Source organism: Perissodus microlepis, chromosome 6 (assembly GCF_051167445.1).
Source record: "Perissodus microlepis isolate ML-2025 ecotype Zambia chromosome 6, ASM5116744v1, whole genome shotgun sequence".
NCBI lineage: Eukaryota > Metazoa > Chordata > Actinopteri > Cichliformes > Cichlidae > Perissodus > Perissodus microlepis.
The window spans coordinates 8,147,502-8,173,178 of NC_140466.1; the positions used below are offsets into that span (position 1 = coordinate 8,147,502).

General features: G+C 40.8%; 3 protein-coding genes across 5 annotated transcripts in view; 2 read left to right on the forward strand and 1 right to left on the reverse strand.

Moving 5' to 3' along the window:
• Positions 1-2,876: 2,876 nt before the first annotated feature.
• Positions 2,877-7,872, forward strand: LOC146384985 (pannexin-1-like). Its single transcript, XM_084930499.1, has 6 exons — positions 2,877-3,278; positions 4,615-4,736; positions 5,463-5,662; positions 6,479-6,980; positions 7,076-7,235; positions 7,320-7,872. The coding sequence occupies exons 1-5, from the start codon at positions 3,098-3,100 to the stop codon at positions 7,223-7,225; spliced, it is 1,155 nt and encodes a 384-aa protein (XP_084786625.1). The 5' UTR covers positions 2,877-3,097; the 3' UTR covers positions 7,226-7,235; positions 7,320-7,872.
• Positions 7,873-9,049: 1,177 nt separating this feature from the next.
• Positions 9,050-15,490, forward strand: LOC146384986 (nuclear distribution protein nudE homolog 1-like). The gene is made up of 9 exons (XM_084930501.1): positions 9,050-9,219; positions 9,600-9,690; positions 9,819-9,972; positions 10,407-10,555; positions 10,661-10,797; positions 11,370-11,546; positions 11,633-11,718; positions 11,809-11,963; positions 13,195-15,490. Exons 2-9 carry the CDS (start codon positions 9,605-9,607, stop codon positions 13,286-13,288), a joined length of 1,038 nt encoding a protein of 345 aa, XP_084786627.1. The 5' UTR covers positions 9,050-9,219; positions 9,600-9,604; the 3' UTR covers positions 13,289-15,490.
• Positions 14,967-25,677, reverse strand: part of myh11a (myosin, heavy chain 11a, smooth muscle) — a 31,776-nt gene continuing 21,065 nt past the window's right edge. For 2 of the 3 annotated variants that reach the window (XM_084930496.1, XM_084930497.1), the window contains 27 exons: positions 25,470-25,584; positions 24,693-24,886; positions 24,161-24,282; positions 24,012-24,081; positions 23,731-23,891; positions 23,524-23,632; positions 23,254-23,385; positions 22,923-23,129; positions 22,669-22,806; positions 22,450-22,573; positions 22,196-22,367; positions 21,896-22,108; positions 21,586-21,730; positions 21,276-21,482; positions 21,049-21,153; positions 20,769-20,921; positions 20,326-20,574; positions 19,946-20,158; positions 19,604-19,816; positions 19,336-19,497; positions 18,747-18,875; positions 18,580-18,668; positions 18,366-18,489; positions 18,068-18,276; positions 17,819-17,927; positions 17,543-17,715; positions 14,967-16,448 (listed from right to left, as the gene is read on the reverse strand). In XM_084930496.1, the coding sequence (XP_084786622.1) occupies positions 16,319-16,448; positions 17,543-17,715; positions 17,819-17,927; positions 18,068-18,276; positions 18,366-18,489; positions 18,580-18,668; positions 18,747-18,875; positions 19,336-19,497; positions 19,604-19,816; positions 19,946-20,158; positions 20,326-20,574; positions 20,769-20,921; positions 21,049-21,153; positions 21,276-21,482; positions 21,586-21,730; positions 21,896-22,108; positions 22,196-22,367; positions 22,450-22,573; positions 22,669-22,806; positions 22,923-23,129; positions 23,254-23,385; positions 23,524-23,632; positions 23,731-23,891; positions 24,012-24,081; positions 24,161-24,282; positions 24,693-24,886; positions 25,470-25,584 (4,167 nt within the window). In that variant the 3' untranslated portion in view covers positions 14,967-16,318. Of the gene's footprint in view, positions 16,449-16,918; positions 16,952-17,542; positions 17,716-17,818; positions 17,928-18,067; positions 18,277-18,365; positions 18,490-18,579; positions 18,669-18,746; positions 18,876-19,335; positions 19,498-19,603; positions 19,817-19,945; positions 20,159-20,325; positions 20,575-20,768; positions 20,922-21,048; positions 21,154-21,275; positions 21,483-21,585; positions 21,731-21,895; positions 22,109-22,195; positions 22,368-22,449; positions 22,574-22,668; positions 22,807-22,922; positions 23,130-23,253; positions 23,386-23,523; positions 23,633-23,730; positions 23,892-24,011; positions 24,082-24,160; positions 24,283-24,692; positions 24,887-25,469; positions 25,585-25,677 lie in introns of all 3 variants that reach the window. The other variant, XM_084930498.1, reaches the window with a different exon arrangement.

Here is a 25,677-nt window from a genome sequence, read left to right on the forward strand (position 1 = left end):
AGAAATGATCTAAGTGGGAGATGAGTGGATGATGGGGTGGGTGCAGTTTTTCTCTGTGGTTGGGTCAGGTGGGCTGCCCCGGGCTATGTGGGTCCAGGCAGTGCTGCTGAACTGGGCCCCGGTCCGGATGGGCCTGGGCCCCCTTGCCTTGGTGGGTTCCAGAGTGTGGGGGTGCCTACTGGGGTCAGTGGGTGAGTTGGCCAAAGGAAAGGAAGGGAGGGGCCACTTGCCCCTCCCTTCCTTTCCTCCCCATCTCCAGCTGCCTCCCTCTTCCTGCTCCACCACAATCACCCACACATGCAGGGCCTTGGGGTGAAGGTGTATCACCAGGGTGCAGGGAAGGCATGGGGAGATGAGCAGTGTTCAGGTAAAGTGGGCCTGATGAGCCACTCATCAGCTAAAATGAGCCATTTAAATTGTAAGAGAAACCAGTCATTTCTTGTAAAACAATTCAATAACAAATCAATCAGCTTTAATTTGAACTCATTTTCACAAACATAACACATTCAAGTGTTGATTTAATAATTCATGAATAACAACACTGGCATTACAAAAACAACTAGAATTAATGAATTACTAGAGTATTTTCATAACAACTGTATCTTCCATTTTCAAAAAGACAGATTCTTAAAGACAGTCTTTACAGAAGAATCCATCATCAGCACAGATGCCATTTTCTTCTCCACAAGTCTCATGGAACCAGGTGCTGCAGGTCGCAGCTGATCTACTCCTCAGTGGCCTTTGGGTCACTTTTGTCTCCATAGACTGCTTTACATGCTTTGCAGGGCAGGTCGTCCTTCTTTGCGCCTTTGCATCTTCTAGTCTTTTCTTTCTTTTTAGATGGCACTGCCTTGATGGAAATGTAGTCTACATGTTCATGACTTGTGAGGACCAATGATGGAGGCTTAGCCCTCTTCCTGACAGTCCTCTGTCGTTTTGGCAGGGGACACAGATCACTGAATGTAACACAAGTTGAGGTTTGATGTGAACAGGTTAAAGACCATCTCTTCCTTGGGAAGACATTAAAATTTGACTTATTTCTTCAGATTCTACCAACTCGGCATCCAAGAATGCAAAGACTGGGGGTACCTTGGATACCACAGCAGTGTGATGAACAGAGATGGGCAGAAACTGGTCTTTACCTTACTGTACGTACAATGAAGCTCCTCTGCACAGTTTCATAGTAAAATAAGATGCTGACATAAAGAAGTTAAGCTGCTGGAAAATATTAAACTTTTACAAATTTATATATTATTGTTATAATCAATTTATGTCGTAAGTGAATATTTTAAAGATATGATTCTTACCTCTGTTTTTTTGTTTTGTTTTGTTTTTATCCTTTGGTGTTTGTTGAGATTTATATCTTTAAGGCTAATATCTCATACTTACATATTTGGGTTTTATTCTTTACTGCACAAAGTGTATTGTAGAGAAGTTTTGGAAGTAGACTCTTGCTGTTACAGGATATTATATTAATTTTACAGTATTTTTAGGCTAAAATTGGAAGTGGAAATTTCTATGATAATATAAAAATGGATAAGAGAATGTTTCTCATAGTTATGTAGGCTATTACCTGCAGATGAACTCTTCTAACTCTTCTTCATTGACTCCCTTTTAAATCTAGAATTTAATTTAAAATCCTTTTCCTCACATTCAAAATCCGATGTGCGATATTCTCATGCTTTCTGGAATTTATTGTTAATCATTTACTTATGTAAATTTCATAATCTGTCAAAAAAAACAAAAAAAACCCCCAATATAATCCTAAGTACATCATTCTATTGTTCCATTCCACATGTTTACAGCCCTCATATATATATATATATATACATGTTACACTGCTCAAACAAATACAATGACTCAGTCCTACCGTGCAATATACCAGTTTTCAGTCTTATTATTTACATCCTACATATGTTTATGTATTATGTAAGCACGCGCTTTGTGTTTTTGTTTGGTCAACGTATATCAAAATTCATGCTGGAAATAACTTTTACTTCCATGGCATGCCTTTACCTCAAAATATAACACTGTGCAACAATATAATTGAGCTTAAAAGATTCAGTCACCCTGGACCAACCATTGCATGGTCATAGACTCTAACACACTGACTGTTATTGAGCTAGACAAGTAATCATTAAATGTTACTTCTATAAGTGCTTACTTTTCTACTTACTGTTCTACAACACAGTGTGTCGTAAATTTCACATGCTCTTATTCCAGCACATGCCCACTAAGACTATGGTAATATTTTGTGTTACACACACACACACACACACACAAAACGACATATAGTCACAACATCCAAGGATACATACTCAGACCATATACCATCAGTATGCTTTTTATGTTATTATTGCTTATCATTTATTATTGTTTTTATAGATTAAACATGCAAAATATTAAGCAATGTTTTTTGTTGGTGGAGCATTATGTCTATATGAAAACATAGCAATGCAGTGTTCTAATGGTGGTATTACATTCTGAAAGGAAGCACTGTTGAATTAATGGTTGTTTTCATTTGGTAGGAAGTATCTTAATAACATTGTTATTGATAGTCTTACTTATCTTCTCATGGAAACCCTCAGCCTGACTATCGTGGGCCTTTCTGTGGCGTTTGCATGTTGTCTCTGTTCCTGCCAGAATTCTTTCCAGCTTTCTTCCAGAGTACGGTGATGTGGGTGTTAATTTAATTAATTATTCTTAGTTGGCATAGATACGGTGTGATGTGGAGTGAATGTCCTTATAGAAGCCCCACCTTTGCCCCCCAAAGTTGTTTTGTTGTTGGTTTATTTTTGTTTGTTCGTTTTTAAAAAAAGAAGCTTTGAGCAGGGGAGTATAACGGAACAATAGCGCTCCCTAGTGGCTGGCAGACCCCCTCCCCTCCCGTTGATGTCTGGGGTAGGCAGGGAAACAGGTTCAACCATCAGCCCCGTTGTGAACGGACGTGGGTCCGTTATTTTTGTCCTTTTATACATACATTATCCACCGTGAGAGCGACTCAATATCGTTGAAACACTAGAAGCTGTTTGCTTAATTGAAAAGAAACGGACTCTCCCATCAATTAGACGGCACCGACTTTTTGTTCCCGTCTGACATGGCGATCGCACACGTAGCCACCGAGTACGTCTTTTCCGACTTTTTGTTAAAGGACCCGACGGAGACCAAGTACAAAGGCATCCGTCTCGAGTTGGCTGTGGACAAAATAGTCACGTTTCTGGCGGTGGGACTGCCTTTGTTCCTCATCTCGCTCGCCTTTGCTCAGGAGGTCTCAGTGGGTGAGTTAAATGTGTGAAGAGACAGTTTCATTATGTGGGAAAATGCAATCCCTGCAAACGTATTGTTCCTCAAATAAAATCAAACTGACATAGAGTGTAGGGTGAAGATGAGTGTTTTACTATGCAGAAGGACAGAGGTGTGGAAGAAGGTGTGGTTTGAGTCTCCACCCGTCTGCTCCTTTCACTCCCAGACAGTGAGGCAAGCATCCTGCTGCCTCTGCAGCTGCTGGTGCTGATGATGATGATGGTGAAAACAGTGGCATGCTGACACACGTGTTCTTTTCATGGATGAGCTTGTTTCTGAATGCAAAGAGTGCGAGAAAAGACACAAACACATATGGCACAAGTTTGATCTGCATACCTCCCTCTGGAGTGTAAACAGAAATCTAGCTCCATCAGCAGTTTCACAAATCTACATAATCCCCTTAGGTCACAATGCTCATAGTCTCTATGTATAGTTAGTATGTCCAGTCCTGCAAGAAAGCTAAGATAATCAGACCAGATGGATCACTACTCTGCAAGCCTTGTGGGAACTACTGTTGTGCTTCTGAGGTTGAAATGCAAAGTGGTTCAAAATCTATTATTAATGTTCCCAATTACAAACAGTGTGGCAGTCACAAAAAAATAGCTGCAGGAAGGAAAGTCTTCTGAGCAATAGAAACACTGAGTTGCAAATTGGCTTATTTTTAAGCAGAAATGGGATGCCATAGGATGGGTGTCAAACATCAGCATGCCACAGGGTCCCGTGTGGGAATTTGGGTGGCTTGGCTAAGTATGAAAATTGCAGAAAAGCAGGGAATTTGCTTCTTAGTTCCAGTTTCTTAGTTCCAAAGGTTAGTTACATAAATAATAAAATGCCAAACAAGTGCGTGAAAAGATGGGAGAGGTAAACCCAAACAACACAAGTTAATGCATGGCAACAGGATCACAGACTGTATTTAAAAGAAGTCAGGACACCAAAATGAAGACTGTCATCTTACATTTTATTTTGTTTTATGTTCAAAATTTCAAAATTTGCACTTTTGCTAAACATTAAAAGGTCATTGCTCTGATGCTGGAGCTCAAATAACTGATAGTTGGTGTGGTTGTATCTAATGAACAGAAAACACATGGAAGATGTTCCTGTCCACTGAGTATGAGGGGCATTTTTTTCTTAATTGTGCATACTTTGAATCCCTGCCACAACAGGCGATGGCGTAATTATTGGCTCAAAATATGCTGAAAGCAATTCAAAGCAACTGGACCATGAGTGCAGAAAAAAGAAGGCTGCATTAATTTTTCTGAAAAAACAAGCCGCCCATTAGCACTGATTCTTTGTTTTCCTCTGGGTCCTCAGGCACCCAGATCAGCTGCTTTCCTCCCACTAACTTTTCCTGGAGACAGGCTGGATACGTGGACTCTTTTTGTTGGGCAGCAGTGCAGCAGCAAGCAGACAGCTCGCCACTGTGGCTACACAAGGTACACACAGTATAACCAAACACACAGTAAATGCACTGGACACGTTTTTAAAAAAGGTGCAATGTTATGTTAAAGTGCAGGAATTTGTATTGAAACATATACACACCTGTGCAATAAATCTTTTACACATATAGTATGCTCATTTATACCTGCACAATAAACATAATACTATGCTGAAATCTAATTATACTAGAAATCGAATTTATAACTAGTGCATTGCTGATTATATGTCGGTTTTAATTTAATGAAATGCGATTTTTTATCACTTGTTTTTTTTATCAGTTGTTAATGTTTTTTTTTTTTATAATTTATTGGCAGATTAATACTTCTGTTAATTAATTACCTCTTCATTTGTAAAACGGTCACATTAATTTTCATTTTGTAGGTCTTCGAATAGCTAAATTAGATATTACATTAACCATAATGAAATAAGTCTCATATTCTCAACAGATGCTAGGCACATTACAAATTTATTTAAACAACTACTTAGTAGACACTGAAACGAACTACAACCTTGTATATACCCACATCATAATCTGGTGATGATCAAATTAAACATAATAATCAAGTTTTGCCAGACGAGTGCTTCCTAAAACATCTGCGAGGGCACCAAAGACGGCAAAGACATTATTTACTTTATAATATTAAAAGAATAAACATTATAAAGTAATATTAGCCAAAATAAAGCTACTAATACATTTTTCTTCCTTTCTGTGACTTCCACAGTTCTTCCCATACATCCTGCTCTCACTGGCCATCCTCATGTACATCCCCGCCTTGTTCTGGCGCTTCACAGCAGCTCCGCACCTCTCCTCTGATCTCAGCTTTATCATGGAGGAGCTAGACCGCTTTTATAATCGTGCCATCAGACTAGCCAAGAATTTAGCCTCTTTAGATAGCAAGGATGCACCCGAAGGCACACAGAGGTAAACACTTTGTTATCACCTACAGTCAATGTACTCACTGCTTTACTCTTGTAGATTTTGGCAGGTGATTAGACTGGGAGACTCCTTTTTTCAAAGTCTTCTGAAGGTATTTATTTAAAATGTTGGTCTACCACTTTTTTATTATAGTATGAGCTAGCTTGAACTTTGACGACAAACTACACAAAATGAGGCCATTAATTTACACATGCAGCCAGTTTATAGAGACGTCATTTAGAATAGAAAAGAATAGAATAGCCACTTTATTGTTATTCAGAACATACAACTGTTAGTGCACACCAGAACGAAATTTCGGTACATTTACTCACCATCGGGCTTTACAATATAAATAATAAATAAATCCAAATCTAAAGGTTGAAAAGAATCTCAGATATGTACAAGTAAAAATATAAGAGAAATGTACTATATTTGTATTCATGTAGAGAACATTTAGTCATCCTACAATCACATTTTTAAAGCTGCTAAATGCTTCATTTATTTTATTGTTGCTAACTGGGTCTTCCTGCTATTTGGTGAAAGGTAGGCAGCAGTACACAGGACATCTGAATTCTTTTCATTTTGTATCTGCTGAAGCGTGATGGCATCTTTGGTGCCATCTTGTGGTAGTGATAAAGAAGCAAAGCTGGCAGGGAGAAATGCTGTCCTTCACTCCTGGCATACAAAGTGGGGCATTTTTTGAATATTAATGATCATTAAAAACCCCAAAATGTAGTTTAAAAACTATTTTCCACAAAGTGCTATGAAACTGAAGTCATTTTATCTCATGCTAATTGTTCATTTACCTTTTTCCTGCTGCAGTGCTTTGGACCTGACTGAAGGCTGCTTTAAATACCCTTTAGTGGAGCAGTATTTAAAGACCAAGCGCTTCTCTCACAGACTTGTGGTCAATTACCTGGCATGTCGGGGACTGACTCTGCTGATCCTCCTGCTTGCATGTATCTACCTTGGCTATTACATCCTGCTAGCTTCTCTCACGGATGAGTTTCCGTGTGACCTGCGGACAGGAGTGCTGAAGAACGACAGCATGGTGCCGTCTCCTGTTCAGTGTAAGCTTGTTGCAGTTGGTGTTTTCAGGCTTCTCAGCTATATCAACCTGGGAGTGTATGTGATTCTTGCTCCATTAGTGGTGTATGCTGCTCTTGGGCCAGCACGTCAAAGCTCCAGCTTCCTTCGGCCTTATGAGATGCTGCCAGGATTTGGTGCTCTGGGTCTGGTCACCCCCGTCTACAATGACCTCAGTATCTATCTGCTGTTTCTGCATGAGAACCTGAGCGCACTTAAGTCCTTTAAGTGTCTGCAGGTGCGTCTCAACACTAAAACTGTGGGTGAAGCATGGGCACTTGTTTGTGTTGTTCCTTTCTTCTTAGGAAAATTAGAAAAATGTCTCTTCCACAGGTGCTTGAATTGTTGCAAGAGGCTGATGATGAGGGGTTTGACACCATGTGTCTACTGCGATCTCTGGGGCAGGTGAAGACTGATGTTTTAGACAGTAAGAAGACGTGCTCTCACAAGGACAACAAAGAAACAGATAAGGCTGAAGAATAGTTACACTCACGTAAGGATAAACTCTTGAGTGTTCTAATGAGAGACAAAATAAATGTGTTGTATTTAACATCATACTTATTTTGTCTTCCTCCAGTGCCTTGTTACTTCTGATGAGATGACCTGATGAGGATAAACCCTGCTCTGATGGAAGAGAAGCACTGAGATGATCTCCTTTGGACTTGTTTTTATTGGAGCTGTTGTAGCGTGTTAACCTACAAACCTGTAGTTTGACCAATTCACAGTTTACCTTACCTTCTTACTTTAATGCATGGAAATACTCCAGAGATAAGTGGAGCAGGTATCGCAATTTTTTCTACATAGGATTTCCTAGTTTTTCTCTTTTTTGTACACATATCTTTGCTCAGGATCCAACTTGCCTTTAAATCAAAGTGAGCCATGTTCTTCAGACAGCTGCTTCCTACCTTTTATTATAGAATGAGGGAAGCTTCTTACCACTTTGTTTTTATTCGTTTACATGTGTAATTATTGAAAATAAGCCACAATAAATTAAGACCACTTGGTATTATAAAAACTGGATCTTTTGTTTGTGTTGTAAAGCATTTTTGTCTTCTAATGTGTAGCATACTGTATATGATGTACTTTGGTTTGCACTCACTAAAATCAAAATATAACCTAAACTGTCCAAATTATTGCACTAAAGCTTTCATTTTACATGAAAGGTACATTTATATTTTTCCAAGTACTGTAATACTAATGGTATCACTGCCAGAATGACCATTTTGGATTATTTTCATTTTATTTCTAACTTAATTAATACACACTCATGGCCACTTTAATAGGTACAACTTATTAGTAGCACGTTGGACACCTTTTGCATTCAGAACTGCCTTAATTTATAATGACATAGATTCAACAGGGTATAGAGATTTTGATATGAAATCATAGCATAAATCAGCGATATTGAAGGTAGGCTGTGGTGTTTTATCAATGCCAAACTGGTACTAAGGGGACCAAAATGTGGCAGCAAAATATCTTCCACACCATTACACCACCAGCAGTGTGAACCATTGATACAATGCAGGATGGAGCCATGCTTTCATGCTGTTCATGGCAAATTCTGACCCTACCATCTGAATGTCTGAATGCAGAAAATGAGACTCATCAGAACTTTTTTCCAAACTGATGTCCAGTTATGATCAACCTGTGTGAGTAGTAGCCTCAGTTTCCCGTTGTAAGCTGACAAGTGAGGCACTTACTGTGATTTTATATTGTTGTAGCCTGTCTGCTTCAAGGCTGGACATGCTGGACATTCAGAGAAGCTCTTCTGCATACATTGGTTGGAACAAGTGGTAATTTGAGTTATTTCCTATTAGTTTAAAGTAGTATAGGCACTCTGCAAACCCTAGAGATAGTTGTTTGGAGAAATAACAGTAGATCAGCCATTTCTGAAATACAGTTGTTGTTGTTGTTGTTGTTGTTTTTAACACAAAGCATCAGTGGAGCCACTACCATTGTATGTTTTTCATACATAAATGATGATTGAATGAAAGCTCAAGAACATTTTATGCTTTATCATGTATTAAGAAAAAAACGCTTTAATTCAATTTCACTTTCCCTGTCAGACAGTCGGTGTAGTAATACTGAAACAAAAACAAACAAACAAAAAAAGAAAATCTAAATCTAAATGTGAGGGCTATACAATAATTTCTTTTATTATAAATGCAGTGTATGAAAGATCATAAACGCCTTACAAAGCAGAAACAACGGACTGTGCTTGAGGCTCCGCCTTCCCGGCCTACAGGTCTGCTAAATCATATGATTGGTTAATCTTTAAAAACGTCATCTGTGTTGCCCAATGAGCTTCACGAACTCAAGGTTCGTATTTATTTGGTTGGCGAGACGATCGACGTGGTAACGAAGGATTAGTTTGTGCAATTCTCAATACGTATACTCAATAAATCCGGAAAAAATATCATCACATCGAAGTACATTCCCTTAGCTGTAGCATGCTTTAATCGTTCCTTCATATGCAGGTGAGTGTGTTTAGTTCCGTTTAGAGCAGCTTTAGAATCACATATCCAACTAGATCGGTTAGCTGCCTATATTAGCTTAAGTTAGCTAAAAACTTAGCTGGGCCATATGCATTCTCTGACATTGCATTTAGATTTAAAAGTTTCCGTTTCATTTTTTACTATTCTACAAATAAACTGTAAAACTATTTATTTGGTTATCCCTTTTTTGGCATCAGTATGTGAAGAAAATTGTTCGGCGGAGGTAATTTGTGTTAGCTAATAAAGTTAGCACTCGCTAACGGTTTTGTAATGATGTGTCCCCAAGTGAGACAACCACGTAATTTAAAAAAGGAGAAAGCTATAATTTGATTTAATCCTCCCTCCATCCTTACTCGGAGCAGCAGACATGGTAGAGCCAACAACACGCAAGTTTGCATCCCTAGAAGAGGAGCTGGGCTTCTGGAAGGAGCAAGCAGAGAGATACGAGCAAAGGTACTAAAAAAAGGCATACAATCGGAGGATTTACTTTTAGTAAATTACTTTCTGCAGTTATTGTTATATAATTCTTAACATGTGCTGAGCTGATATTTTGGAGGTGTTGTACATTGCTCTGTCACCAGGGCTGAGGAGGCTCAAGAGGAGCTGCAGGAATTCCAGCAGATGAGTCGGGACTATGAGGCTGAGCTTGAGACAGAGCTGAAGCAATGTGAGGGTCGAAACAAAGAGCTGCTGCAGGATAATCACCGGCTTCGCGTAGAACTGGAAAACATAAAGGTAGACAGCCTTGATTTTAAGTAGGCTGTGGCCCCTTAATAGAGGGACACAAGCACTGATGCTCCACTTAGTGACATTGAGGATTTGGAACAGACACACCCCACACAAGCAGCTTTTAGCCTACCAACATTCAGCTTGTTATTGCTACTGCCACTAGGAAAATTGCTGCCTGGGTATAAAGCAGCTGACTGCTATTTTAGTCAGTGGTCCATGGGGAAATAAGCATAGTGGAGAAAGTAAATGCAGTTTTGTGTTCAAAAAATGCTCAAATGTGGGGAGAGGGAACTTTTTAAAGGGTTTATTGTCTCAACGTTTAATAAAATAGTCAGCTTTTCTTATTAAAATATGAACGGCAGCTGTGTTGATTAATTTGCCATGACCTTGCCAAGCTGACACTGTCAGTTTCAGTTTATTTGTTCTTGTGCTTTTTGTAGGAGAAATTTGAAGTCCAGCATTCTGATGCTTTGAGGCACATATCAACACTCGAGGAAGAGCTGGGAGAGACCAGAGCAGTTAGAGATCATCTGCAGAAGTATATCAGAGAGTTAGAGCAATCCAATGATGACCTGGAGAGAACCAAAAGGTCAGTGCTTAAAAGTTGGTACATGTTCACACAGCCATGCTGTGCCTGTTAGACTTGCCAGTATATACACAATATTGCATAATATGTCCTCTCTGCTTGTCTCAGGGCTACCATCATGTCTCTGGAGGACTTTGAGCAGCGGATGAACCAGGTCATTGAGAGAAACGCCTTTCTTGAAAGTGAGCTGGATGAGAAAGAGAACCTGCTTGAGTCTGTTCAGAGGCTCAAGGACGAAGCTAGAGGTACACACACAATCATCCACTCAAAGCAGCTTCTCAGGTTCACAAGAACTGCTGATTTCTCTTATCACTGACTCAGTGAATTTTGATAGTTTGATTAATTCAGCAGTTCCTGTTTTTATTTATGTCCTGTTCTTCCCGTTTATTGTACATCTGACTGTTAATATATAATAATTTTATAGGACATGTTTTAACTAGTAACCTAGGTAAAATTATTTAATGGGTTTTATAAGTGTTTATGAGTCTATGCTTAACTGGTCTTCACAGACAGCTATAGGCATATATTTTAGTGTTATATGGTGTGTGGAAATTCACTTGGTGAATCTTTCTAAAGTGTGGAATGCTATCACAGTTAATATATTGTATGTGCTTTTAATGTGCTGTGAGAAACTGAACCGGCAGTTGGTCGTCAGGTTTCATTGTGCAACCAGCGTCACCTTTACTTTTGTTTTTGATCATGTTTGCCTGCCCCATATGCCAGCTTTTTCTACAAATATAAATTACTTCTGAAAAACTATAATAGGTGGTTGGTTAGAAGATGGTTTAAATTCTGTTACTTCTGTAACTTGCGGCAGACCTTCGCCATGAGCTGGCTGTACGACAGAAGGAGAGACGGCCATCCAGCAGCCTGGGCAAAGACACAGATCGTTCTGATACGATGTTACCCTCAGTTGGAAATCCTTCCATCCCCGTCACACCCTCCAAACCTATTAGTTCATATGTCACAACCCCAGCTTCCAACATCCGGAGAGGTAATATAAAACTTTGACTATCTTAATAAGTACCTCTATACTAAAAAACCATGTGTTTATCAGCTTATGTGTGGTTGTTGTTTTAGGTGATAGTCTAACAGGAACCCCGCTTACTACATCGGCTAGAATATCTGCACTCAACATCGTTGGGGAACTACTCAGAAAAGTTGGAGTAAGAAAGTTAATACTTGTACTGAAAGTGCTATGTTGGTTTGTATGTCTTAATTATTGATTTATGTATGTATTATTTTAATCCTGCCAGAATTTGGAGTCCAAGTTGGCATCTTGTCGAGACTTTGTGTACGACACATCCGTCAACAGACCGGCACTTACAGTTGGTCCTGGCAGTCCTTCGGGTTTAGATGCAGGTGCTGAGCTCCAGGCGGTGGGCCTGAGCCCTCCTCCTCAGTATGACAGGTGAGGGAATGTGTCATCATGAGTTTACAGTAGAAGATCTGTTTTGAGTAATACACTTCTAGCTATCTGCATACTTTATGATTGGCCTTCTTATGGATCCAGATTGCACCTTGTTACTTCTCCGTTTGCCTAATTTCCAGCTCTTAAAGTTGCTGTTTGGTATTTTGGAGTTTTATTATTCTATTTTTGTTGATTGTACCTGGAAAAAAGTTTAGTAGCTTATTGCATGCTAACAGAATTTAATAAAACTTAATGGCTATTTGAATATTTCAGAATCTGCATGATACTTTAATTTTACTTCCTTAAATTAGGTACCTTTTATCTTTACCACCTTGCCAACTGATGATAACTGGTGATAATGGTGTTTGTAGCTAAACAATGTAATACATGAGGTAATGTGTAATTGAATGTTGGCATATATAGGTCTCTACACCAGTTATAACCTGTATAGACTATGCATAGAGTCTTTACCTTCTCCTAGGAGAAATTATTCAAGCTGTTTTATGATCTGAGCAGTTACTGTCATATTTCATGCCTACATATGGAACAAAATGGCCGGGTTTGCATCAGAAGTTGAGGGGGTGAGCTCTGCCTGTCCAGCTACCCATCGCAAAACCTGGAAACTATTCCAACGGTTGTTTTTCCACGTCTATCAATATATACTGAGGTGTCAAAACACCAGCACAGGGGTGCCGTCAAATGTCATCTTTATGGGGAACAGAGTTAAAAATGGATGTGGCCTCTGGGCCTGAAAAGCCAGATGAAGTTGGGCTAAACCCAAGCAGTGACATGTGTAATGTCATGATGTAATGGCCAGCAGGGGGCGTCTCCGGGGGTTGCAAAATGAACTCTGTAAAAGGTCGATGGGAGAATGATGCTCCCCTCTTTACTTTTATGACAAGAGTAAAAATGTTCCTGATGACTTTATAAAGTCATTCATTAATTTTAAGTCTTACTGAACAAACATCCATTCAAGATGAAATGAATGATAAAGCAGGATATGCTTTAGGGTCTGGCTGCCTAACTTTGTTTAATAAGCCACTAACTCACAAGCATTGTTATGGGTCTCTCAGTCAGAACCACCCTGTGCTTGTTAAACACAACAAACAAAAAACAAGATGGCAACAGTCCAAATGCAAAGCCTTGAGGCTTTTGACTGTAACTACATTTGAAAAAAGATTGTGAATCTGAATGTACAGCTTTAGCTCATGAGTTGAACTTTGTTTTTCAGTTTGGTGAAACGGTTAGAGTTTGGACCAGCTCCTCCAAGAGGGATCTCCCATGGTGCCCAGTCTCCACAGGGAGGGGTCAAGATACTGCTATGAGAGGGGAGGGGAAAAAACCCTTCCTTTCTCTCTCCCTCCTGACCTTCCTCATACGACACCCCTGGACTTTGAGCTGAGCTGTCTTCCTTGTCGCCGTACGTCCTGCTGATTGTCCTTGCACCGTGCCCTCACTGAGCAAAGAGAGAGGCTCCGCCCATTAACGCACGGACTTCTGCTCTCTCAGGCTTGTACCACACCATATCACGGGAGGCAGCACTACATCCTGTGGACCCTACCATTCGCAGCATATCTTCCACTATATCTCTAATGCTGTGGTGGCTAACTTCTTAAAAAAAAAACAAAACAAAAAAAAAACTCATGATGGACCTTCTGTGTTTTCTGTGGTTGGATCAAGCACAGCAGGGCTTTGTAAACATTTCTGCTCCTACATCACTAATGTAGTGCACTAGCCTATTAATCATTATCCATGTAAGGAACAGTTTTAATAATTAAAAGCACTGGAAAGTGACCCTGGTATAGGGACCAAGAATCCGGAGTATTGTTTATGGAAAAGTTGAGCAAATATTGTGTTTGTGACCAAGTCAAAACCAAAGCTGTGATAAATGGGAAAACTGAAAATAACAAAAGCAATAGGTTTGTTTTTCTTTGAGATATATATGAAAAACATGGTTGAGCTTTGTCATTGGCCTTTTCTGTGTTTATCATTTCCCATCATGTCTTGAAGAACACAGATTGATATTTTGGTTTAAAAATATTTCAGACTGGGTGAATGAATGAGCTGACAATGAATTACTTCCTGCCATGAATTGGCGTTAGTATTTCAGCCAGCGCTGCCTTCATCACTGCTGTTACTTCTTCAGTTTGTGGGCTCTTGCTTTGCTGCAGTGCCACGGCTGATCCAGGTGTTAAAATACCGAAACAGATCATCGTCTCTGTCAGATTTTCATCGAGAGGGGTGCCACTTGACTTCATAGTGGTTAAAGTAATAGCATTTAGTATACCCCCCGACCCCATTTCATTATCATTCGGGTCCTTCCTATTACCTCCCTCCAACCATTTCACACACCAACTATTTTCTGCTTTACTGGGCTTATAAAAGATAAAATTTATCATGCTGCAGATTTATGATCTAATGTTATCATAAACCTTTTTACTGATGGTAGCTGACAGTATATTTTAGACAGGCACATGTGCACTTGAATGTACAGTATCTCTTTCTGTCATTTAGACTTATATGGTGGACATATGGTAAACATGATAAGCAATAATAGATTTTGAAATGGTCAAATTAGCACTGTTCGTATATTTGTGTAGGTATAAAGAAGACTCTGAAATTAGGAAATGGAGCGATTCTGATGTGACAGCTATGCTTTTCCCTGAAATGTTTCTGTTTAAACGGATCTTGTCACTACTGCCATCCAGCAGCTCATTAAGCAAATATTAAAGTTGCATATCTAAATATGACCTTTATACAGTAGCTATCGCTGTATACTGCACTGTAGCCTTTGTGTAGGAATTAACTTGTAACATCTGAAATCTGGAGGTCCTCCTGTTTGCAGGACAGTTTAAAGGGGGCCTGTAATGCTTGTTTCTACAGTCATATAAATGTTCTTGAGTGTAACCGAGGCGCTATGAAGGTCACATAGTTAAAAATAATCATCATTTGTCTCATTCAGGACCTTTTTGCAGTCCGAGTTTATCCACTGCCTGAAACAAGTTATTGTAGGTCTTCTCAATTTAGGCCAGCTTTTTTTTTTTCTTATGTCTGCTCCCTCCTAAACGGAAGTTTTGAACCTCCCTGAAATGAATACATTAAGGATATCCTCTTTAACAACATACAGAGTAGACAGAAAATAGTCTTTAGAGCAGTCTTGAACTAGAAATATTGACTCACAGGGAATCCTAACACATATGCTGACCTCATGATTTGAAACCTTGGCCTTGTTTCGTCTACGAGTGTGACAGAAAGTAAAGGGAAGCATAACTGGTCCCCTTTAATCTTCCTTGAGCTACTTCCAGTTGTAATCCTTGTAATCACTGTGTACTGGCTGTTTGTGTTTAGGACGCCTGCAGCTGCTTCTGTATGCTGACTTTAAACTGTTTGTGCCTGAGGTACTATACCCAACTTTTGTCCTGCTGGTTTGCAGTCGTTTTTTCTTTTTCTACTAAACTGAGCAGATGTGAATAATGTGAGTGAGTTACTGACCAAGACAGAAACATTAAAAGGAGAAAGTCAAACTATTTTTTTAAAGCTCTTTATTTCTTGTGCAGGTGGTTCAACAGGTAATGGATACAAAAAGTGCCATGTAAACATTTGTTGAATACAAAGAAAATTATAAAATGAGATTGACTTAGTTTAGGGTGATCAGGGACTTGTTTCTAAGTACAGTAAATCTGGAGAAAGGAAAGCTACTGAAAGAAGATCTGACGTTGCTTAGTGCTCAATGTTGATATGTGACTCAGTTTTCTGGTTAACAGTAACCCACAACCTTGTCTGACCTCAAACATTTCATAAACAGCGTCTCTAAACAGATTTGGACACATGAGAGGCACAAATAATATGACGGATGCTAAAAATGTTTTTCCTTGGTGGGGGTAATAAACAACACCGCTGACTAGAAGCAGACTGGGGATTGAAATATCTGTCTATGCATCCAATCTGAAACCCTAGAGTGGTGCTCTGGAACAATAACAGCAGTCACAGGCAACAGGACGACGGTAACTGATAACAGTTCTACATCTGTAGATTTACACTTTGTCACTGCTTTAAGTACTAAGTGGGTGTTAATTAGAGGCTCCTATGTTTGTGTCAGTGCAGTAAAAAAAAAACAAAAAACAGTGAAAATAGAAAAGGAAAAAAACCCCCCAGCAAATCACACAAGCATAACCACTAGACGACCCCACTAAGTTGAAATCATGTCCTGATTGTTTTTGTGTCAAGAAAAGGTGCTCTGAAACAAGAGGACAGATAGATAGATAGCATAAAAGGCTTTTGAAGTAATTCTTTGTTTTAAGTGGCAGGCTTTGCCCTGAACAGTATTTCTCATATATGTTTTTTTAAAAAGTCCCTTAGTCAGCGGACTTTGTCCCATTGAAGTCGCTTTGGGAGTCGGCGTCCTCCTCTGAGGCATCCTCGACCACCCTTCGGCCTCCGCCTATGCGCCGAGGTGTGCTGCTAAAGGAGGGCTCATTTCCACGCCTAAAATAGGACAAAAAAGTACACAAGACACAAACACAAAGAAACATTGTCACAGTGAGGGGATGCAATAGGCTCTGTGCTGGTTAAGTTCATTTGAAAACCAGTTGGGTGTTTGCACACTGCAAAAGGAGCGTTGATGAAGTACAGAATGTACAGGTTGTGCTTCGGTTACGGGTAAAGCACGCTGGTTATCTTTGTAACTCATTTTAACTCCTTGGTCAGGAAAATGAGTTTGGTTTACGGCAGTTAAACCAAGCACTGAGGAAAAATATGACCCCAGGAAATGGGTACAATGGAAACCAAATTGTGTAATATGACTCAGAACTTTTCAGTTACATCTCTGATAGCCACATTTCCCTCAGTTAGGCTCAGTGAAAGAAATGATAGCATTAAGGGTGTGCACGGGGAATGAAAAGTTATGGTATGTTAATGAGAAATAGTGATGGGGTAACTTTTAGGCGCAGAGATACCTGCTGCGTTACTCCTTGGGTTCAGGGTTGCCTCTGGAATAGAGATGGACATGATTGTTTTGTTTCCGCTCATCAAGTTTAGAAAGAATGTGAATGCTTCAAGTGTTCATTTACATCCCTTTGAATGACATTAATTATGCTCTGTAGCACTGAAATGTAGATTAACTGAGAGCATTTAAAACTAATAAATGTGCTTTAACCTGTCTACAGTTTGGCAAATCTGTAAACTGTTGTTTGTGTACAATTGTGGCTACAAAAAAGTTTGGATGTATATAAAAACATAGTGCTTTACCACAGAGTCTATACTGCAAGCAAAGCATGGTTTAAAAAAACGTAATAATGAAAATGTGGTTCCTCCAGCTGATTTTAAGCCAAAACTCTGAAGTTAATCTGATCCCGACCAGGTTATGTCATGTTAAAACCTAAGTTACCATGGAGACCTAGCCTGTTGTCTTTGTAGTATTTCAGGTTAAACTGATCTGCAAACCATTACATTCAGTTATTTACATTTTACACAGCATCCCAACCTCTTACTGCAATGTCTGTGTCCTGTTGTGGCATCATGGAAATAGCAGGTGAACATCACCTCCATCAACAGAACGACCCTTTGGCGTTTTATCCTACCTGAGTTTGTTCTTGAGAGAGCCGATCTCGCGGGTCATGGCGTCGTTGGCCTCAGTGGCTTCATCCAGCTCCCGCTGCAGCTTCCTGCGGGCTGCTGTGGCGCGCTGAGACTCCTCCTCCGATTCCTCTAGCTGCCGCTTCAGCTGCTTCATGCGAGTGTTTGACTTTTCCGCCTGGTGAGTGAACAAAGCGAATATGCTAACTCAGCACTGACGAGCACAATCAAAGCTGCATTTATTTTCTTGTTCGTGCACAAAAACGTTTCCGTGACTGTACCTGGTCTTTGTACTGCTCTGCCTGTTTTCGTTCGTCTTCCACCTGCAACATCAGGTCCTTGAGCTTCTTGTCTTTCTGGCGCATATTCTTGGCAGTTGTCTGCTTATCCCTGAGACAAGATGGACAAGAGTTAAGAGGAAATGAATATGAGTACAGCTGATACAATTTAAAGAAGGTAAAACCACCAAAAAAGTATATTTTTTTTATTCATCAAACATACAGTATGCTCTGTGTTTATGTGTCCCTGACCTGTTCTCCTGCTCCAGCTGCTCCTCCAGCTGTGCCACTTTAGCCTCCAAGGCAGAGATGGAGGACTTGAACTTGGACTTGACCTGGTTCTCCATCTCCTGGAGCTTGGCCTTCAGCTCCTTGTTCTGGCGGTCCAACTGCTGCCGAGCGCTCTCGTTCTTCTGGGAGGTGGTGCGCTCCGTCTGCAGCTCATTGTTCAGCTGATCCACCTGTGGGTGGAGTACGTGCAAAGAGAGGGATGAGAACTCTGCCCAGTGCTTTAACACTTCATGAATCATGTCTGCTACAGTCTTATCACCTGTTGTGTGCTCTTCCTCAGCCTGTCATTGAGGATCTCCATGTTGCTTTGCTCCTCCTCCAGCTCCTCTTCTAGCTGGGCGATCTTAGCTTCCAGGCGACGCTTCTCATCTGACAAGGCTGACCTGAGCACAGAGAGCATGGTAAGAAATGCCACCATCTTTTTTTCATGGTTCACTCCACAGACAAAGCAACAGAGTGAACTCTCCACCTACTTTCCAGAGGTGTTGCTCGCCAGCTCATCGGACAGTTCGTCTCTTTCAGCCTCTGCTTGCTTCCGTCCTCTCTCAGCTGCAGCCAGTTCCTGCAAACACGTACATTCATTATTTTGAGCCCCGGCTCCCAGAGAGGTTCTTGCCTTGTTAGGAATCGACAGCCTTACCTCCTGTAGCTGCATGAGCTCAGCCTCCAGACTCTTGGCCTTCTTCTCGCTCTCCTTTGCGGTGGTCAGCACCTCTTCTCGAGCAGCACGAGCATCTTCCAGCTCCCTCTGGTAGTCCTTCATTTGGGCCTGGAGGGATGAAGAGAAACAGAGACAGAGAAAAGACATCAGATAATGTTTCAAGTATATTAACAATACTTGAGGCAGATGATCTGTGTTTGATGATACCAAGTCCTGTTTTCAAGTGCTTCTCTTAGTGATCATATCTTATTTTAGTGTTTTGACATTTCCCTTTAAAGTCACAGTCACTAGCCAAAACCGGGGAATTTTCCCTTAAGAAGATGTTTGTCTACATATCTACAAGTTTATTTCAAGCAAACAGCAAGTTAAGTTTTACATTTGTGTTTGCTTCCAAGTTAAAAAAAAAATCCAAAAACGTAACATTTTCCCTTTAAAATACAAACCTTCACTACAACTTATGCTTTAATGTAAATATGCATCTAAAAAATTACAGTGAAAACTAAAAGACCCATACAGTATTTATATAAATTCTTCTGTGCTGAATTTTCTCAGTGTCCTTTGCTCTCACCTGGAGCTTGCGGAGCTGCTTGATAGCCTCATCACGTCCCTTATTGGCTGTCTCGATCTGTCCCTCCAGATCTTTCATGTCTATCTCCAGCTTCTTCTTGGCTGCTGCTGCTGTGGCCCTCTGCTTACGTTCATCCTCCAACTCCGTCTCCAACTCACGGACCTGCAGCCAGTGTGCATCATTGCAATGATTACTGACGCTGAAATGGCATTCTTTGATAATAAATCATTCACATTCTTCTGGTATAAGAATGAAGGCTTTTATTTACCTGCTTGACCAGCTGCCTCTTCTTCTCCTCTCCCATCTCATCTCTTCCCTGGAGGTCTCTCTCAAACTGGGCCTTCAGAGCCTGCATGTTGACCTCCAGACGCAACTTGGCATCCTCAGCTGCCTGCAGTTCGTCCTCTAGCTCCTCCAGCTGCGTCTTCATCTCCTCCACCTGGGCTTCCAGGCCTCGTTTGGACTTCTCCAGCTCATGGACCTTCCATCAATACATTTTAAATTAACTGGAAAGCTCTAGACACTGTAAACATAAACCTGTAACTACAGACTTTCAGCCTACAGATCTATTGACCAGTGCCAAGTGAGTGAAAGATGTTCCAACACTAACATTTTTTCCCACATCATCCTTGGAGCTGATCAGGTCCTCCATCTCTGCTTTTAGGGCCTTGTTGGCTCTCTCCAGCTCCTCTCTGGAGTCCTGAGCCTCTTCTAGAGCCCTTGCCAGGGACAGAGCTTTGGTCTCCTTCTCTCTGGCCTCAGCTTCAGCACGGTCTCGCTCGTCTGCATATTTACTGGAGACACTCTTCTCTTCGGCCAGCATCTGGAGATCAAAGAAACAAATAACTATGAATTTAACAAATCTGTTTTACTGTGCATATAATCTTATATAATAAAGTCACAATCTTGACTTCAATTAACTGTGAAATTCTAAAAACAGGCTCAATCCCATGAATGATATTTAAAAGCTTGTTTTCTGGTTTAGCAGACCTGGTCAAACTTCTTCTGTTTCTTCTCCAGGTTTGAAACGTTCTGCCTCTGGTTGTCCAGATCCATCAGCGTGTCCTCCAGCTCCTGCTGCAGACGGTTTTTGGTCTTCTCCAGCTTGTCGTATGCTGAGGCCTTCTCTTCATACTGAGTGTTCGCTGCCTCCAAATCTCTCTGCAGACGCTTCTTTCCTTCCTCCAGCAGCTCAATGTTGCCTGACATTTCATCCATCTTCTTCTTTGCATCTGATAGCTGCACACAAAGCAAAACTGTTATGTAACAGAGAGGAATCTTCTACATGGTACAAGAGTGTTTTCTTGTTATGAGCTTCAGCTTACAGTAAACCTTCACTCCAATATCGCTCCAGTTTTTTCCCATCATATTATCTTTATTTTGCTCCCGCCAATTTCTCTTAAAGTCTTAATCAACAGAGTTCGGCCTCTGACCTGGATGTTGAGAGTGGACACGTGTCTCTCCACGTTCCTCTTTGCCTCCACCTCCTCTTCAAGCTGCTCCTGTAGGCTGTTCTTGTCGTCTTCCGCCTGTCGCAGCTTTGTGGAGAACTGCAATTTCTGGCGTGTCTCCTCAGCCAGCAGCTCCTGTTAGACACAAGAGTTCAGTAGTCAGTGCTTTTGTTCTAAAGTTTAATATATTTCATCGTCACGGCAAAGACTAAATGTTTGTGTGGTGTTATTAACAACATCTTAAGAGTAAAAGTTCGGTTACCTGAGAGTCTTGGAGTTGGGAGGTAAGGCTGGCCACGTCTTTGCTCAGTTTGATGTTCTTTCCCTCTGCTTCATTCAGTAGGTTTGTCACACTCTCCAGTTCAATCTGTACAGGAATAAAAATTATGTGTTTGTTACTTTTTTAAGCGTAATTTTGTGGCATTCTTTTTTAATGATTCACATTTTTTTCCAGGTGGAGTAGTTAAATAATTAGTGAAAGTGATTTACAGTGATCTTGGAGCAGCGCTCTGTCAGCTCAGCCTTCTGCTTCTCGCTGTCGGTGAAGCGGGACTGAAGATCCGTCACCTGACCTTCTAGCTTCTTCCTCTTGTTCTCCCCATCTTGCTTGGCCTGGGTCAGTGAGCGCACCTCCATAGTTAGCTCTGACGTTTCCTTCTCCAGAGCTTGTTTTGCTTTCTCCAGGTTTGACTTTACCTGAGCAGAGGAAAATAAAGAGAATCCTCAATATGCAATTAAAGAAATAAAAAGCTAAATGACAGCTGGGTATTAAGAATGATTCATAAAATAGTGGCCTCACTCGTTTTGACTGTTCCAGCTGCTCACTGAGCTCCTCAACAGCCTGAGTGTGTTTCTGTCTCATCTCATGTATTTGAGCCTCGTGGGTCCGGTTCTCCTCCTCAATGGCTCTCTTCAGCTGGGTCACTTCATGCTCACGTTTGGCTCTGTACGCAGAAACATGGATAATGCAGGTATTTTTTTAAGCATGCACATTTTGTTTTTTGGTTATGTTTTGTTAGTCATCTTTTTCTTCTCTAAGATAGCTTCATCATCTAAAAGGTAAATGTATATACACTTTATAAATTCCTCTGAATACATATTTGTGTAACCTTAGTTCCTGCTGTGTGGCAGTGGTGTCCAGAGTGTCCTCTAGCTCAGACTTGAGGGCCTCCAGCTCCTCCCCAAGGTCCCGTTTGATCTTCTCGGCCTTGTTCCTGGCAGCCCGCTCAGAGTCTAGGTCCTCCTGCAGGTCGGAGATGTGTCCTTCCAGCTCTCTGATCTTCTTCAGAGCGTTGTTTTTCTGGGCAGACTCATCTTCCAACCTGTGAGAATCAAGAGTACATTAAACTATTAAAACTGATAGAACTTAGTGTTGTTTTGAAGAAATAAATACACCAGTCTGACACTACCTGGCTAAGGCGTTCTGTAACTCCTCCTCCTTCTTTGCAAGCTGAGCTTTGAGGTCAGCGATCTGGGCCTGCAGGTCAGCGATCTGTTCCTGTAGGTCATTTGACTCCGCCTCCAGTTTGCGCTTAGCTTTATCCAGCTCCTGACGGGTCTTCTCCTCTTTCTTCAAGCGGACTAGTGCGAGAGAGATACCACTCAATGATGTATATGAGAAATGTGCTATGAGTACAGTTCAAAATGCATACAAGGTGACTACCTTCTAATTCGGAGATCATGGATTCGTGTTTATTTTTGAGCTTAGTGAGATTCTTAGATTTTTCTTCTTCCTCTGCCAGGTTAGCACTGAAGTCTGCAACTCTCTCCTCTAGCAACTTTCGCTCCTACAAAACATCACAAAGCCGGTGATGTATTTACTTTTCAGAGTGACTTACTTATATTAAAATGTCTTTGAAAAATGCTGATTTCCAGTACTTACCTTCAGCAGCTTGTTGTTCTGGTCCTCCATTATGAGAATATCATCATCCAGCTTTTTGATCTTTCCCTCGCAGGTAACCTTCTCGAGCTGCAGTTTTTGACGAGCGTCTTCCTCCTCTTCCAAATGTTCCTCCAACTCCTGCATGAAAAGACTGAACCCTCAGTTTCTCCAGCAGCTTTATCACACTGTGAAAGCACAGCTACCTGAGCAATAACAACTCCAACTGAATAACAGTGCGAAACAGACATGTTGACCTGCATCTGCTGCTGCATCTTCTTCTTTTCCACTAACAGCCCCTGAGAACGCTCCTCCTCTTCATCGAGCCTCGCCTCCATCTCATGGAGGATTTCCTCCAACTCCTGCTTCTTCGCCGCCAGACGGACCCTCATCTCCTCAGCCTCAGCATACAACTCTGTCTCTGCCTGAAGCTGCTCCTGCAGTGCGTTTCTCTCCTCCACAATCTGACAGACAGGCAGAATCAGCAGACTCTCCATAACTGGAAACTTTATCGAATCAACGCTGAATGGATTCATTAAAAGAAAGCAAAACAAGGTTTGTGTCATTGATGCGCATTTAATCCCTTACCTGTGTATGTTTCAAGGTGATTTCTTTTAGCTCTGACTCAAACTTTGTGGCAACTTCTTTGGCTTTCTGTAGCTCTTCTTCCTTGAGACCCATCTCCTCTTCCTGTCGGGTCACTTGCAACAGAGGCTTAACCTGTTGTTCAGAAGGAAAAGGCAGAATTTGTCATTTCAAAATAATTTTGTAGTATCTGGAAAGTTTCTTTCTCAAAAAACACACAGATGTACTATGGTGTTGTTGCATTTATATGCTTCTAGAGACTGATTAGCTGACCTTTGTGAAAAGCCTCCACCACTGCCAGTTCCTCAGTTTGAGGTAGGCAGCACAGTTCCTCTGGATCACTTTCATAGCTGTCAGCTGCTGCTGTCTCTTGGCGAATGCCCTTCAAAAAAAAATATATAGTGCAACATGCAAAGTTTTATTTACGGTGATAACAGCAACAAATAAACTGCTTTAAAGGGGGGGCTTCAATTTTCATACTTTCTGGCCAGGAAGCCTCTAGCTTGGGCCTGGAAAGCAATGATGATCACAGTGATCTTCAAATCTCTCTCCTCCTCTAGTTGAGCAAGCACTCCCGTGCGGAAGAAGATTTTACTCTGTCCGATTCTGTACAGGTTGGGGTCCAAGTCCAGATGCTTGATCTACATAGACAGGAGATCAGTAAATGATGTGATATATTAAGTTGTCACACAGGATAATTCTACCTTGGTGTGTGTCGATGTTAATGAACATGGATGACAATTTTGAAGTTGTGAACTAACCATGAGGCAGCAGGCTTGTTTTCCGTCCATGAAACCTTTGGGAATAGCGTTAGCAGCCAAGATCTCATAACTGCAAGAAGCCAGAGAGATGTTACACTTAATATGGTGAGAAATTTTGACTGAAATAGTATATTAGTAGTTAGACCGACCGCTGGCGGAACTCCTGGAAAACGATTCGGTTGGGGAAGCCTTGTCGACAGATCCTGATTCCTTCCAGCACACCGTTACACCTGAGCTGCTCCAAGACCAGGTTAGCATCCAGCTTCCCTGCCTGAGTAGACAGGATTGCAGTTTTATTACATAAAGTTTTCAAAAACTAAATACATACAGTATAACTCGCTTATGCTGACCGGTTAGTAGTAAATTCATTTTGTCTGTGTTATGTGTGTGTTTTTTTTTTCATGACTTTAGAAATACGGCCACATATGGAGTGAGATCAACTGCTAATTTATATGATGATAAAAAAGCTTTCCTCTCAATATGCATCTATAGTCATGTGAAAAAAAAGTTCTTATAGGGTTTTACGCCATCCTGTGAAATACTAAGTACACTTTTAAGGTATAGGAAATTAAGAGGATAGATAGCAGCCAAGTGCTGATAATCACACACACTTGATTAATTGATCATTAACCACCTCTATAGTTTTGCTAGTCTAGTAGTTTTGCTGCTAATTGTCTTTACCCTCTTCTCATGGTTCGGGATGATACATCTGACGAAGTTGGGTTGGGTGTTGTGCAGCGTGGTCATGAGTTTTGCCAAAGACTCCTTGTAGAGCTGCCCCACTGTGCGGAACATTCCCTTCTTGGTCTTTGAGGCGCTCGGGCCGGAGGTGTCTGACATCTTAGCTAATGTGTCAAGGCCGACGACTCTGTCCGCTGAAAAACACAAAACAGTGTGTAAAATCAGCTTGTCTTTGCCTTAATGCCTATTTCAGTTTTAAGAATCTAATTGCATATCTTTTGTGGGACAAACATATGGATGAAAGCAGGTAAAATGTGTGTGTTGCTTTCAGGTAATTTGTTTCATTGTGTACACGTCAGATTTGCTTTAATGTTCTTAAGGTAAAATAAATCTGAGTCGTCCCATCTAAAAAATGATCAGTATGAAAGAATCAAGGTGATATCTTTAGTTGTGGCTCCAAAATAGTTCAACAATCACTAAGGTTTCTTTTTTCCCTTTTATTTAACTGGGAAGTGAACTTCCTAGATAAATAGTCTCTTTTCTGAGTGTCTCTCAGGGCAAGATAGGAAGTCCTAACCTAGAAGTTTCTCCAAAGACAAAGGCAAAATGTGCAGAAAAACATTTCTAGGACTTCAGTAAAGAAGAAAATCTAGTTTAGTTGTGGCAGCAGAAGCTTGTGCTGTTTTTATGGCTTATCACTGAGGAGAGTTTGGTCCTTGTCTCAGAGTGGCTTGCAATAAACTTATGAGACATGTAATAAAATCATATGCATCTCACCATCTTTCCAGAGGTCTTGGACAAACTGGTTAGAAGAATTGGAGAGCAGTGCTGTAACGTTGTCATTTAGAGGGTCCATGTTCTTTGTCAGCCAGGCTGTGGCGTTATAGTCTACCTAAAACAGCAAGACGACAAAGTTATGTGAGCTTTCGTGAGAATGCAAGATGATTAATGTCTTCAAATGAAGATAAACAGTATGAAGACAGAA